The sequence below is a fragment of the Drosophila subobscura genome, chromosome A (assembly GCF_008121235.1).
Source record: "Drosophila subobscura isolate 14011-0131.10 chromosome A, UCBerk_Dsub_1.0, whole genome shotgun sequence".
NCBI classification, from domain to species: domain Eukaryota; kingdom Metazoa; phylum Arthropoda; class Insecta; order Diptera; family Drosophilidae; genus Drosophila; species Drosophila subobscura.
Window position 1 is genome coordinate 5,408,643 of NC_048530.1, and position 14,161 is coordinate 5,422,803.

The following is a 14,161-nucleotide window of genomic DNA, read 5'->3' on the forward strand; positions in this document are numbered from 1 at the left end:
AGGGGCGGAGAGGTAGCACAAGTTTAGATGATGTCATCGAAGGGGGGCTCCCGTTCTCAAGAACTTGTCCCAATGTCTTGTCTTTGAGTGTCTTGGAGCCAAAACTTCTAAACGGGGCCACAAACTTCGCTCCGAAATTGTCTCTGGTCATGGCTGAACAATGTAATCGATCCACTCCTGCCCGCCCCGCCTTTAGCCCTGCCGGCTGCTTCTGGCAATCTTTTCAATTGAGATTGCATGTGAATTAATTACCACGCGACATTGCGGAGCGGCTGTGGTGTGTGGTGCGTGGTGTGTGGCATCTCCCTCGAGGAAACTCTCAAAAATGCTTAGCGAAACGAGGCCGCCGCACCGCTGACGAGAGAGGGAGAGGGGCCTGTACATGCCCCATGCCCCATGCCCCATGCCACATGCCGCAACGCAACACCTTTAAGTAGGTCAATTAGCGAGACGTCGCTCTGTGGCTGCGGCCTTTCAGGCTTTGCACACGCTGAAAGGAATCCACCAACCAATATCAGTCAACAAGCTGCGCTGCGGCCCCCAAGCTGGCAACGACTCTTGGGTAACGCAATAAAATGGTCTGACTCCCCGTGCCACCTGGCAGGTGGCTAATCTGCAATTAATTGCCACACGTCTGTACACAAGACACGCACGAACTCCGCTTGAGATTGGAATCGAAACGGGGGGCGCTGCGGCTGAACTCCACTCCGAAGTGTGATGGAATGCCCAGAGGTCTGGCTACCGTTTTGTGGGGTTTCGGCATGCAAATGGCTAACCCACCTTTCATTCTCTCTCTCTCTCTCTCTCTGTCTGTCTCTATTCACAGCTATCCTCAGCACTCTGTGCAAGGAGTTTCTGCGCGTGAATGTCTCTGCCATTCTGTATATGATGAACAACGAACAGTTTGGCCATAGCACCGCCTCGGCGCAGTACTTTCTGCAGTTGGCTGGTTACCTGGGCATACCAGTGATCTCATGGAATGCGGATAATTCCGGGCTGGAGCGTCGGGCCTCACAGTCGACGCTGCAGCTGCAGCTGGCGCCGAGCATTGAGCATCAGAGTGCGGCCATGCTGAGCATCCTGGAGCGCTACAAGTGGCATCAGTTCTCGGTGGTCACCTCACAGATAGCCGGCCACGATGACTTTGTGCAGGCGGTGCGGGAGCGCGTCGCCGAGATGCAGGAGCACTTTAAGTTCACGATCCTCAACTCCATTGTGGTCACACGCACCAGCGATCTCATGGAGCTGGTGAACAGCGAGGCGCGCGTTATGCTCCTCTACGCCACACAAACGGAGGCCATTACCATTTTGCGCGCCGCCGAGGAAATGAAACTCACCGGCGAGAACTACGTGTGGGTTGTCAGCCAGTCCGTGATCGAGAAGAAGGATGCCCACTCCCAGTTCCCCGTTGGCATGCTCGGCGTGCACTTTGACACCTCCAGCGGTGCCCTCATGAACGAGATCTCCAATGCCATCAAGATCTATAGCTATGGGGTGGAGGCATATCTCACGGATCCGGCCAATCGGGATCGCCGCCTCACCACCCAGTCGCTGTCCTGTGAGGACGAGGGACGCGGCCGCTGGGACAATGGTGAAATGTAAGCTCCATTCTTGGTTCATTTCAAATTCAATTTAAAGCCGTCAAACTCTTGGAACTTGTTGCATTTGTTCTTACTTTTTTTTCAAACTGAATTAAAAATATTTTAATATATCCTTAAAATTTATTTTTTAAACTGGAAACCAGGAACTTATGTAGGAATATTCAACGCTGATTATTATTATCAAATTAGCAAAAGTTTCAGCTATTTTTTTTACCATTTTTAGTGTTTCTTCAACTCTGAAAATTTGTTTAAGGCATTAATTTTCAACAAAATAAGTTAAAAATAATTAAAATTTCCCAAAGATTGACAAAGTTGGGAATTTTCAAGTAAATCAATCCCATTTCATTTGCCCAAAACAATATTTTACATTTTACCAAACATATGTATGTACGTCTTCTACATACATGTAGATATAATTACAAAATGTCAAACGCAGGAGCACCATGACTTGGGGGCAGTTCGCCAGACAGTCAGTTTCGGCATTCGCCGTCTTTCTTAAACCTCTCGCAAGAATCCTTCCTCGTGCCAACCAACTTCAAATATATTTCCACGTTTCGTATTTCTTATTAAATTCACTTTCAATTTTCCACTCAAAAGAGTTTTGTTCGAAAAATTCGAGCCTTTGTCACTCTTTGCGCAGTTTCAATCATAAGTAACTTTATTTATTGGGATTAAATGCCTTAATAATAATAATGTCCAAAGTAAACAAATATTTAAAAATGCTAGAACATTCTCCAAGCATCATTTCCCTCAGTTAATAATCTCGTTGATCCTTATTTTCTTTATAAATTCTTCCTTAATCGTTGTGAAAGTTCTCGAAGTGGAACAGCTCCACCAGCAGTGCCCATCTGTGTGTCTGATTGTGTTACCTTTTGGGTTATTCCTTATTCCCTATTTCATGAGATTTAATGCAATCGCAATCTTTCGTAGCTTCTTCAAGTACTTGCGTAACGTCTCCATTGAGGGCGATCTGAATAAGCCAAATATTGAGTTCACGGCGGATGGGGACTTGAAGTCCGCCGAGCTGAAGATCATGAATCTGCGGCCCAGCGCCAACAATAAGAATCTCGTCTGGGAGGAGGTAAGTGGCGCTTGCCACGCATGCTTTTTGCTCTTTCACTTTCACTTTTCACTTACACCTTTTGACTCCTCACTCTCCTTGCTCTCCTTGCTCTCCACTCCACAACCGTTTTCCCCGAACGCCAACCGATTACCCGTTGACCACCCGATCCATATTTTGCACCGCTTTGCACGCCACTCTCGACTCTACTCGGGACTATGGAGCACAGATCGGAGTGTGGAAGTCGTGGGAGACACAGAAGTTGGATATCCGCGATATCGCGTGGCCGGGTAACTCGCACGCACCGCCGCAGGGTGTGCCCGAGAAGTTCCATTTAAAGATAACATTCCTCGAAGAGGCACCCTATATCAATCTGTCGCCCGCGGATCCAGTGAGTGGCAAGTGCCTGATGGACCGCGGTGTGCTGTGCCGTGTGGCGGCCGACCACGAGATGGCCGCCGATATCGATGTGGGCCAGGCACACCGCAACGAGTCCTTTTACCAATGCTGCAGCGGCTTCTGCATCGATCTGCTTGAGAAGTTTGCCGAGGAGCTCGGCTTCACCTACGAGCTGGTGCGGGTCGAAGATGGTAAATGGGGTACACTTGAGAATGGTAAATGGAACGGTCTGATTGCCGATCTGGTTAACCGCAAGACGGACATGGTGCTCACCTCCCTCATGATCAACACGGAGCGCGAGGCTGTCGTTGACTTCAGTGAGCCCTTCATGGAGACGGGCATTGCCATTGTGGTGGCCAAGCGCACAGGCATTATCTCGCCCACGGCCTTCCTGGAGCCCTTCGACACAGCCTCCTGGATGCTGGTAAGTTCAGATCTCACTCGTGCTCCCTCTCCCTCTCTCTCTCTCCCTCTCTGCCACAGTCCGGTAAGTCTTGTTTCTTATTCTTTCCTCCCCCCATCTCCGCCATCGACTCTCGCTTGCGCCTGTCCAGGTGGGTATCGTGGCCATCCAGGCAGCCACCTTCATGATCTTCCTATTCGAGTGGCTCTCGCCCAGCGGCTACGACATGAAGCTGTATCTGCAGAACACAAACGTCACACCCTATCGCTTCTCCCTGTTCCGCACCTATTGGCTCGTGTGGGCCGTACTCTTTCAAGCGGCTGTCCATGTGGACTCACCGCGCGGTTTCACCTCACGCTTCATGACCAACGTCTGGGCGCTCTTTGCCGTCGTCTTTCTTGCCATATACACTGCCAACCTTGCAGCCTTCATGATAACCAGGTGAGACACATTGATGCAACGATCGCTTGCACCGATTTGACATTGATTTTCGGCACTCTAGGGAAGAGTTTCACGAGTTTAGCGGCCTCAATGACAGCCGCCTGGTGCACCCGACGTCGCACAAGCCTTCGTTCAAGTTCGGCACGATCCCCTACAGTCACACGGACTCAACCATACACAAGTACTTCGGCAACATGCACCTCTACATGAAGAAGTGAGTGTGAGTGCAGCGTGCAGAGTCCAGTCTCTGATTTGCATCTTTGTCCCTCAGTTACAACAAAACGAGCGTGGCCGATGGTGTGGCTGCTGTGCTCAATGGCAATCTGGACTCGTTCATCTATGACGGCACAGTGCTGGACTATCTGGTGGCACAGGATGAGGACTGCCGCCTCATGACAGTCGGCAGTTGGTATGCCATGACGGGTAAGCATTCCGCTGTCCTTTCTAGAAAAGGTTTTCCTCTATGGTAAACCATTTGTGCAGGATATGGCCTGGCCTTTAGTCGCAATTCGAAGTACGTGCAAATGTTCAACAAGCGTCTGCTCGAGTTCCGTGCCAATGGGGATCTGGAGCGACTGAGGCGCTACTGGATGACGGGCACGTGTCGGCCGGGCAAACAGGAGCACAAATCCTCGGACCCGCTGGCCCTCGAGCAGTTCTTGTCCGCCTTTCTGCTGCTGATGGCCGGCATACTGCTGGCCGCCCTGCTGCTCCTGCTCGAGCATGTCTACTTCAAGTACATACGAACGCGGCTGGCCAAGAAGGATGGCGGCCACTGCTGTGCCCTCATCTCGCTCTCCATGGGCAAGTCGCTCACCTTTCGGGGCGCCGTCTTTGAGGCCACCGAAATCCTCAAGAAGCATCGCTGCAACGATCCCATCTGCGACACGCACCTGTGGAAGGTCAAGCACGAGCTGGACATGTCACGGCTGCGTGTCCGACAGCTGGAGAAGGTCATGGATAAGCACGGCATCAAGGCGCCGCAACTGAGGTGGGTCCCTCCTGGGTTACAGTCAGCAGCGATCGGCAGTCTTTAAATCGTTCTGTCTCTCTCTCTGTCTTTTGTAGGCTTGCTTCCTCTTCGGATCTGCTGAACCATCATCATCTAAAGGAGCGACCGCCATTGCTGGGCAATCTCAGTCTGGCTGCCAGCGCTCAAGATCTATACAGGTGGTAAGTTTTCTATGTGCATGCATCCCCTTAATACACACGCCCCAGTCCCCAATCCACCATCCCCAACCTGCACGTATCAGCACAGTCCAGCAACCACTTCCTGCTCGCCTTCGTAATTAAATTAAGCAATTGCTTAAGATAACATTCCTGTCCCGTACAGTCCGGCTCCGGCTACTGGCTACTCGTTACTGGCCACGCTAATGATGTCGGCCAGCTGCTACACAGACAGCCCGAGCACCCGACAAAACCTCAGTTGCCGCAGTTCGCTTTCGCTTTCGCTTGCGCATTCCCAGCCCTGGGGCCGCTGCTTTTCTCTGGCTGCTGCTTCTAATATAAATATATGGAAATGACTTTATTAAATTACTTTATCTCGGTTCCTGATTCGATGTCGACCAGAGACACACACACACAGACGGAGAGCCGGGAAGGTGCGGAGTGGCGTCCCTGCCCGGTTTTAGTCGTTAGTTGGAGCACAATTTCCCGACAGTTCCTGTTCTCATTCATTCCACACACTCTCTCACTCTCTATTTCTATATATAAATGTGTGTTTGTGTGTGTGTGTGTGTGTGTGTGTGTGAGGGTCCTTCCATTTGCATATCATTCACAATGGGGTTGAGTGTGCGGCTGTGGCTGCGGCTGAGGTTTTCGTAGTGGGTGCGGCATAATCGGATGTGGAAACGTTTTACGACCCTTCCATAGTGTTCCAACCCCCCCTGACGGCACGTTGCCACCATCAATTAACAGATCAGTGAAGGTCCTGTGCCTGTGCCTGCATTTGCATCAACATTTCCATCTACATCAGAATCAGCAGCTCATCAGTGGCCAGTGGCCAGTGGCCAAGGGGGCAGCCGGTGGCCAGTGCAAGTCTGTATATATTTTGTGGCACCAAACCGAAGCGAAGCGAACGTTCAGTCAGTCAGGCATTGAGTCAATCATTTACTCGTCCATTCAGTGCCAAAAGCCCCAGTCCCAGTGCTAGCCACAAAGCACATACGAGCAATCCCTGTTCGTGCTCGTGCTCGTGCTCGTGTGACATCCCCGACATTCGCAGTGTGAATATTACTTTTGCCCCCTCCACGTCCCCTCCCCCCTTGTATACACCAGCTCAGTTGGTTCATCCTGAGCAGTTCCTTTGAATGGAATTAGAGTGTTTATGGGCCGCAGCCCAAGGCAGCCACAGGGGCAGCAGCGGCAGCGGGGGCATTGGGCAGCAGCTTTATCCTCGAGCACACATTGTGATTATTTAGTTACTGGCTCCGCCGGCAGTGGGGCCCCAGAGAGGCTGCGAGTATCTATGGCATTTGCCTGGCAACAACGGCCAACACACAAGGCAATTATCCATTTTGGATGCTGGCCACATCCATTAAACAAGGTGAAACTTCGCATGAAAATAAACTTAATTATAGACAGCAAGCACCAAGGGCTGAAGGTTTCAAAATGATTTGAATCCCGCTTGCCGGAAATGCGGTCGGTGTTGCTCGATGTTGAGTACAGAACTTTATGGATTGAATGAAGGAGATGAAAGCCACAGCCTTGCTGTCACAGTACACATTTCAAAAGTCCGAAGGACTGTCTAGTTTCCACGCAGCAAACTGGCAAGCAGCTGCCAAGATCATGCAGCCACGCCCTGTCCTATCCGGAGCAGAGAGAGAGAGGAGAGACTTCATTCTGGTTCCCCCTTTCTGGTTTGTGTCAGTTGGCTCTGTTCTGGATTGCATTGTCATGTGGTACATGCATGTTTAGCATCCGTATGGCTCGACATTTGCATTAATTACAGGCATGTAAACAGTCCTAGAGCTTTGCCAACCAACTGTCCAAGTCCGAGTCTTTATGCGTACGTGTTTGTCTCTGTCTGGTTAAGATGCGAATGGCAGTGGCACAGGCACAGGCAGAGTGCGAGTGGGTGGCACATGCACTGCGGTTGCGGCCGCCGTGCATTATGCGTCCCTCCTCGTGCCTCGTGCCCCGTGCTCCCCCTTGTTTTGTGTGTGTGTGTGCGTTATGGCGTGCCAAAGATTTATCCACCGCTGCGAATGGAATGGAAAGTTATTTATGTCGGCTTTTGTTGTTGTCCAAACAAAGCATCGATGCCGGAGCGTGTGCCAATGTTATCCCATTCCAGATGTGACCAATTCGCACAGGAGAACTCTCTCAGGCCCCATTCTCTGGCTCTTTTTGTTTCTCTCTCTCTTTTTTTGTTGCTGTTTTTGTTGTGTGTACCTCATGCAGGCGCATCATTACGAGGAATGGAATCTGTTTTTCAGCTCACCTCTTGACTTTTGGCTTTTATGTTGTAGCTCCTCCGCGGGTTGGGCTGCCCAAACAGCCAGCCAACTTTCCAGCGAATTGTGCAAATTAAGTTGGCGCGAAAAAGCGAGTGAAAATTCGCCTCAAATTTTAAAACAAAATACGAGGAACGAGCACGGTTGCGGGCCACAAGTTTTCCATTCAATTCATCTCATTTCACCTCGTCTCCGGTCCGTGGCTTTCGTTCGTTTCATCGCTCGTTGGTGAAAACATGGAAAACGCTTGAAAAAGTTCAACCCCAAAAAGTTATGTTATTGGGGGCAGGGAGGGAGTCATCCCAAATGGATGATTATCAGGCAACATGTGTTTCCCTTTTGCATTTATTTTTTGTTGGAAGAGTTTGGGCAGCGTTTTGGTTGGATCTGATCGTGTCACCCGCCCATCCCAGGCGCCGCTACCCATTTTGATGATTCGCTTTTCGCATTTACTTTCTGGCACTAATTTATTTACATGCGAACCCTTGAGTGCCCCACCGCCCAGTTGGACCCTGATTGATTGATGATGCTTAGGGCACATCCTGGGCATCCAATGTGCTGCCACCTACCGCCCATTGTACACACATATGTACATGTGTACATGTGTGTGTGTACACCCAACCCCATCGTAGTTCCCTTTTCCCGCCTGACAGAGAGGGAGAGAGAGAGCGAGAGACTGCCTTGACACACATTTCTGCCCCATTGTTTGTCGAACTGTGGGGACAGGATAACAACGGCCATAACAATGAGCGTCTGATTACCATTTGTCACATTTCTTTTAATTCTGTTGTTGCATTGGTTGGCAGGCTAATTAGCATGTCCTGCCTGTGCCGGAACGCATGTCCTGCACCGCCCAGCACCCCGCCACGAACCCTGTTTAGAGCACCATTTTAGCTACTTATCTACATAGATATTTGTATCATGCATGCTTCGTATTATCGCATCCATTGTCCATTATCGAACGAACCCCTCCTCTTCCCGAAATTCCCGACTAACTTTGTTTATGGATCCCCAAGGTCGTACAAGACGGAAATCGCCGAGATGGAGACGGTGCTCTGAAGCGTTCCAGCCAGAGTGGATGCGGACAGACAGATGGCAGCTGGAACTGAAACTAAAACTGGAACTGGAACTGGAAGCTGGGCACTGGAAGCGGCACACTGGCTGCTGCAACTAGATCTGTGTGTTCCAGCGTGCGTTTTCCAATGCACTCCAATAAGCACACCCACACACACACACACGCACACGCACACTGAGCCACAACTTTTTTTACAGTTACTAGAGAACAGTCCCACAGCGCCCACGCCCCTCGGCCATTGGAGGGTGCGGCACATGTGTACGCCTAATCAAAATCAATGTTTCAAATAATATGTAAACTGAAAGCTTTCTAAAAGTTAAAGAATAACGGTGGAATCACCAAAGAGCAGGAGCAAGAGCGAGAGCGAGAGCAAGAGATCGAGCAGAAGTGCAGCAAAGAGAAAGAAGAACCCGAAGCGCCTCACACAAACCGAAAACCGAAAACACACAAGTCGAAAATAAGGAGAAGAACGGACATTCAAAGCCAAACCAAAGTTTCACACAGATTGTAAAAAGTAAAGCCAATAGCTAACTAAACATTAAACTAACAGTTAATGCAGAAGCACTTCATAACGAATAAGTTTTAATGAAAAGAGCGACGATCCAGCAAAGAGAACAAGAATCGTAGAGAGCGCTGGCCAGAGCCATAAAGAAACTTTATAAGGAGGTCTCGTCGGCAAAAATAAGCAGAACTTGCGAGTGCAAAGTGCGAGTGAAAGGGCTCTCGCTGTAACCTTCCGCATTGACAAGCAAACGAGCACTGAAAATAGGCAGAAGTAGCGAGTAACTCTGCCCCCGACGAGATCTCCTTTATAGTTTCATCATGGGCCAGAGCAGAGCAGAGAAGAAGAGCAAGCGTTGGCAAGAGAGCAGGCAGAGAGAGAGAGAGAGGAGAGAGGAGAGCGAAGAGCAATGAGCAAAGAGCGAGTGTCAGATGTAACCTACACGTGGAGAAATGTTCCATGTAATTCGTTTGATTGTTTGTGATTGTTGTTTTTAGTTGTGGGTTTTATTCATTTTTGGTTGTTGGTTTCTTTGTGTAGTCAATATTTATACTAAGCTAGGCGAACGGCAAATTATAACTACATAACTTATATATTGTATGTACATACATTTACATACTGAAGAGAGGGGCGGTCCAGCCGCAGGTACAGGCCCAGCATAATGTTATGTGTATACACCTTAACATATTTATATGTATATTTACCTTGCTATGATTACGACGATATAAATGTTATTGCATATACACGCACATGTACACGCGGAGCAAATCCAACCAATATACCATACAAACATATAGTTAAATACTTATATACAGATATATTTTTACTGATTTTGCTTGGATGCCGCCACAAAGAGCAGGAGATTGAGTAACAGAAACAACAACCACATTAAAAAACACCCAAAAGGGCAGACACTCGAATATAAAATAAAATGTAAAAAAAAAGTTCGACTCTCACTAGGAGATAATCACACACACAACACGGACTAGGCGCTTAACCACCACCACCCCCCCTAAGTTGCTTTACCCTTCCGCTTCGCTAGAACTTTCATTTCGCTTGCCGCCCCCCACCCACTGGCTGCCCACATCTTCCTCCAGCCCCACCCCACCCCACGCTTAAAGCTAAACTAAATGAGAAATTCTGCTTTATAATTCGACTCTTGTGTGTGCGTGCGTGTGTGTGTGTGGTGTGTGGAGTGTGGTCGAAAGTTAATGCCAGCAGCCAGGTGTGATTATGTCTGCGTACATTGTACAGGGTGAGGCATCACATGTCGCGTGTCGAGTGCTTCCTGGGAAGTACGCCCAAAAGAATATTCAACTGAGAGCAAGGCAGTCCCACACCCACGGGCACACCCAAGCACACAGCCACACACAGACGCGCTTAAATAAGAAGGAGCTAAAGAAAATTGATAAATTGTTCTTGTGGATGGACTAAACTTGCTTAAATCCAAAACTAAACTAAACTCGAAATCGAATTAAATGTGTACAAAAAGATAAACGATTAAATGGATTAACTAATCAAGTCGATAAATAAACTCACTCAGTCGCAGAACACTAAACGAGAGCTAAATAATGACAACTTCCACAGAGAGGAGAGGAGGAGATAACTGTTTTGCGTTGGCATTCGTTTATATGTATGTATGTATGTATGTATGTGTCTTCTAAGTGTTTAGCGAGGAATATATTCCTAACCAAAAAACTAAAAAAAAAAAAAAAAACAAATGAGAAATCACCAAAAAAGGGTATATGTACGGTCGTCTACTTAACGAGCAAAATTAAATGATACATTTATAAGTCGGTGTGAATAAACCTCCCCCCGCCCAACACCCTGCCACACACACACACACGCACACACACACACACACACTACATACACCTGCCCCATTAATTGCCATCTGATGGAAAAACTTTAAATACAAAAACAAATAAAGCGCGTACATACATATGTACATATATGTACATATGTATGTATGTACATATGTATGTACGCGTGTGCTTCTTTGATACTCTTTGTTTTGTGCCATCTCTGCGCAGTAATAAGCCGTTATGGCAGATTGCATCAACCAGAATGTTGAGCAGTGCCAGCTAACGGTACTTTTGGCTATTATTCTGTTTAAAATACCTTCCTTTATGGTTTCCATTTGCCCCCACCCACTTTCCGTTCAAAACGATAAGAGGAGCGAACGAAACAGCAATAAAAGAGCACAGGAGAAGAGACTCGGACACACGAACTGGACGGAACGGGACAACAGTAAACAGCAAAAAAAGCAAATGCAAACAATGTTAACAGCCAACAAGCAAAGAGAGCGAGAGAGATAGAGAAAGAGAGGGAAACTTATTGAGTTTTATTTGCAAAAGAGTGATTTTTTGTAGTGAAAATATTTTATACACACGTTACGGATGGATTGATTGTATGATCGGATCGGATATCGGATCGGAGGAGGGGAGAACATAGTGAAATGTTAATTATTACGTATATGTATATATTTTTTAAGACAAATTGTTCAGATTTATTATACGAGTATGTACTAACAGAAAGCAAAGCAAAGCAAAAACAAAACAAGAAACAAACAAAGAACACCCATAAAAAACCATGTGGCCAAACAACAAACATTTAGTGTTTAAAAAGCCAACAAACAAACAAACAAACAAACGGAAAAAGAGGTCGCAGGCGGTTGAAGAGAAAGGCAAAAAGGAAGGCAAAGGAAGGAAGGCGAAAGGAAACCTTTACGGACAAATTAAAACAAGTAAAACAAGTTAACATTACATTGTATAAGTAGTTAGTAATTTAAAACCAAACCCAAAATGAAAATAAGCTAAAAGTCACAACAAAGGATACTAAAAGCAAACAAAAAAAAAAACAAAGCAAAACAAAACAAAACAAAACGGTTTATGTATACAAACGACTTTTTTTTATTATTATTAATGTTGTTAAGTTACGATAAAGATAACGAATAATGATACGGGCCAGAGCCACAACACACCCATTCATGCTCACCCACACACACACACATACACCCAAAAAAACGAGTGCATTTTGTTAGATGTTTAACATAAAAGGAAAAATGGAAATCGAAATCAATTTTTAAACGCCCGATGTCTCTTCAAGCATAACGCATAACGAAGGAACGAGATATAAATCTAAATCTTAATGAGAAAATAAAGGAAATACGCGAAGAGATCGCATTTCAAGTTACTAACAAACAAACACACACACACACACACACACACAATTTTTTAACCAAGCCAGAAGTGAACGGAGAGGTATTCACGTACATAAACTAAGCAAATTTTCATTGCAAGCCAGCTGAATGTGTGGAATATGCAAACATTGTTGTGGTAGTTACAGAAGGCGAGGAAACATACACGTAAATTAAAATATAAACAAACCAACTTGCAATAAATGTGTATACAAAATAAAAGAACGGTTCGCTCTATGCTTTTCATTTGAATTAACCGCCAATGTGGTTGGCCATTGCTGTCATAGCAATTAGCTTCAGCCAGGCAAGAAGGTATCGATTCACAAGGCAGCCGTGGCTAGGGTTGTCAAAAATATATCAAAATATCAATATATCGATATTTTTTCCAAAAAAAAATATATTTATATCGTGATATTTTTTTGCCGAAATATCAATATATTGATATTTTTTTTTGATATTTTTTGATATTTTACGTTTGGTCACTTTAACTTCGCAAACCAATGGAGACGGAAACTTCGAAAACATGAGCTCCGCAAAGCAATTTTTCTCCGATCTTACGGGAAATTCGGGTAAATGTAATTTATGCAGCAGAATAATAAAAACCAGTGGGAATACCACAAATTTGATGCACCACCTTAAAAACAATCATCATGATGCATATATAAAGTGTATAAAGAAGGTAAGTAAATGGAAGATGGAAGTATGATCTGAAAAAGTCTGTGTGTGCTTGAACCAAAAACTGAACATGTGCGTATTTGAACCAAAAACTGAACATGTCTGTGCGTGCTTGAACCAAAAACTGAACATGTCTGTGTTTGAACCAAAAACTTAACAAGTCTGTGTGTGCTTGAACCAAAAACTGAACATGTGCGTATTTGAACCAAAAACTGAACATGTCTGTGCGTGCTTGAACCAAAAACTGAACATGTCTGTGCTTGAACCAAAAACTGAACAAGTCTGTGTGTGCTTGAACCAAAAACTGAACATGTGCGTATTTGAACCAAAAACTGAACATGTCTGTGCGTGCTTGAACCAAAAACTGAACATGTCTGTGCTTGAACCAAAAACTGAACATGTCTGTGTTTGAACCAAAAACTGAACATGTGCGTATTTGAACCAAAAACTGAACATGTCTGTGCGTGCTTGAACCAACAACTGAACATGTCTGTGTTTGAACCAAAAACTGAACATGTCTGTGCGTGCTTGAACCAAAAACTGAACATGTCTGTGTTTGAACCAAAAACTGAACATGTGCGTATTTGAACCAAAAACTGAACATGTCTGTGCGTGCTTGAACCAAAAACTGAACATGTCTGTGTTTGAACCAAAAACTTAACAAGTCTGTGTGCTTTGAACAAAAACTGAACATGTGCGTATTTGAACCAAAAACTGAACATGTCTGTGCGTGCTTGAACCAAAAACTGAACATGTCTGTGTTTGAACCAAAAACTTAACAAGTCTGTGTGTGCTTGAACCAAAAACTGAACATGTGCGTATTTGAACCAAAAACTGAACATGTCTGTGCGTGCTTGAACCGAAAACTGAACATGTATGTGTTTGAACCAAAAACTGTAAATGAGAATGTGATTGATTGTTATTGATATTTAATATGACCATCTATTTTATTTCAGAATCCAGCCAACTGTGATGACCAGATCAATAATTGAATATTTGATGAGCATATTAAAGAAAGGGTGTTTTTAAAATCATTAAAAAAAGAGTTTTGGATGCTTCCTTGATGGGTAAAGTAAAATTATATGTAAGGTAAAAGAATAAAATTGAAGAGAGTATTATATTAAATTATATGTAGTATTATATAAATAAGACAAACCATGACTTGAATAAAAAGCAACATTAGAAATAAATTTACGAACATTTACGTATAAGATATATTATATATTGGGCAAAATCTAACCGATAAAAATGTCTGTGAAATTATTGCTTTTCTCTAATCCGATCTAAAATCAGACTTGGAGTTGGAGAACTATCGATAGTGTCCAACCATCGATAGTACCGATAGTACTAT

At 45.5% G+C, this 14,161-nt stretch overlaps 1 protein-coding gene across 2 annotated transcripts in view; it reads left to right on the forward strand.

The window, feature by feature from the left end:
- The window catches only part of LOC117889588 (glutamate receptor ionotropic, NMDA 2B), a 19,170-nt gene extending 10,149 nt beyond the window's left edge, over nt 1-9,021 (forward strand). Inside the window, exons 2-10 of one of the 2 annotated variants that reach the window (XM_034793996.1) lie at nt 827-1,598; nt 2,532-2,682; nt 2,891-3,484; nt 3,615-3,904; nt 3,966-4,118; nt 4,176-4,327; nt 4,388-4,895; nt 4,973-5,077; nt 8,376-9,021. In XM_034793996.1, coding sequence (XP_034649887.1) covers nt 827-1,598; nt 2,532-2,682; nt 2,891-3,484; nt 3,615-3,904; nt 3,966-4,118; nt 4,176-4,327; nt 4,388-4,895; nt 4,973-5,077; nt 8,376-8,418 — 2,768 coding nt within the window. In that variant the 3' untranslated portion in view covers nt 8,419-9,021. The remainder of the gene's footprint in view (nt 1-826; nt 1,599-2,531; nt 2,683-2,890; nt 3,485-3,614; nt 3,905-3,965; nt 4,119-4,175; nt 4,328-4,387; nt 4,896-4,972; nt 5,078-8,375) is intronic. The other variant, XM_034793997.1, reaches the window with a different exon arrangement.
- The last annotated feature ends 5,140 nt before the right edge of the window (nt 9,022-14,161 follow it).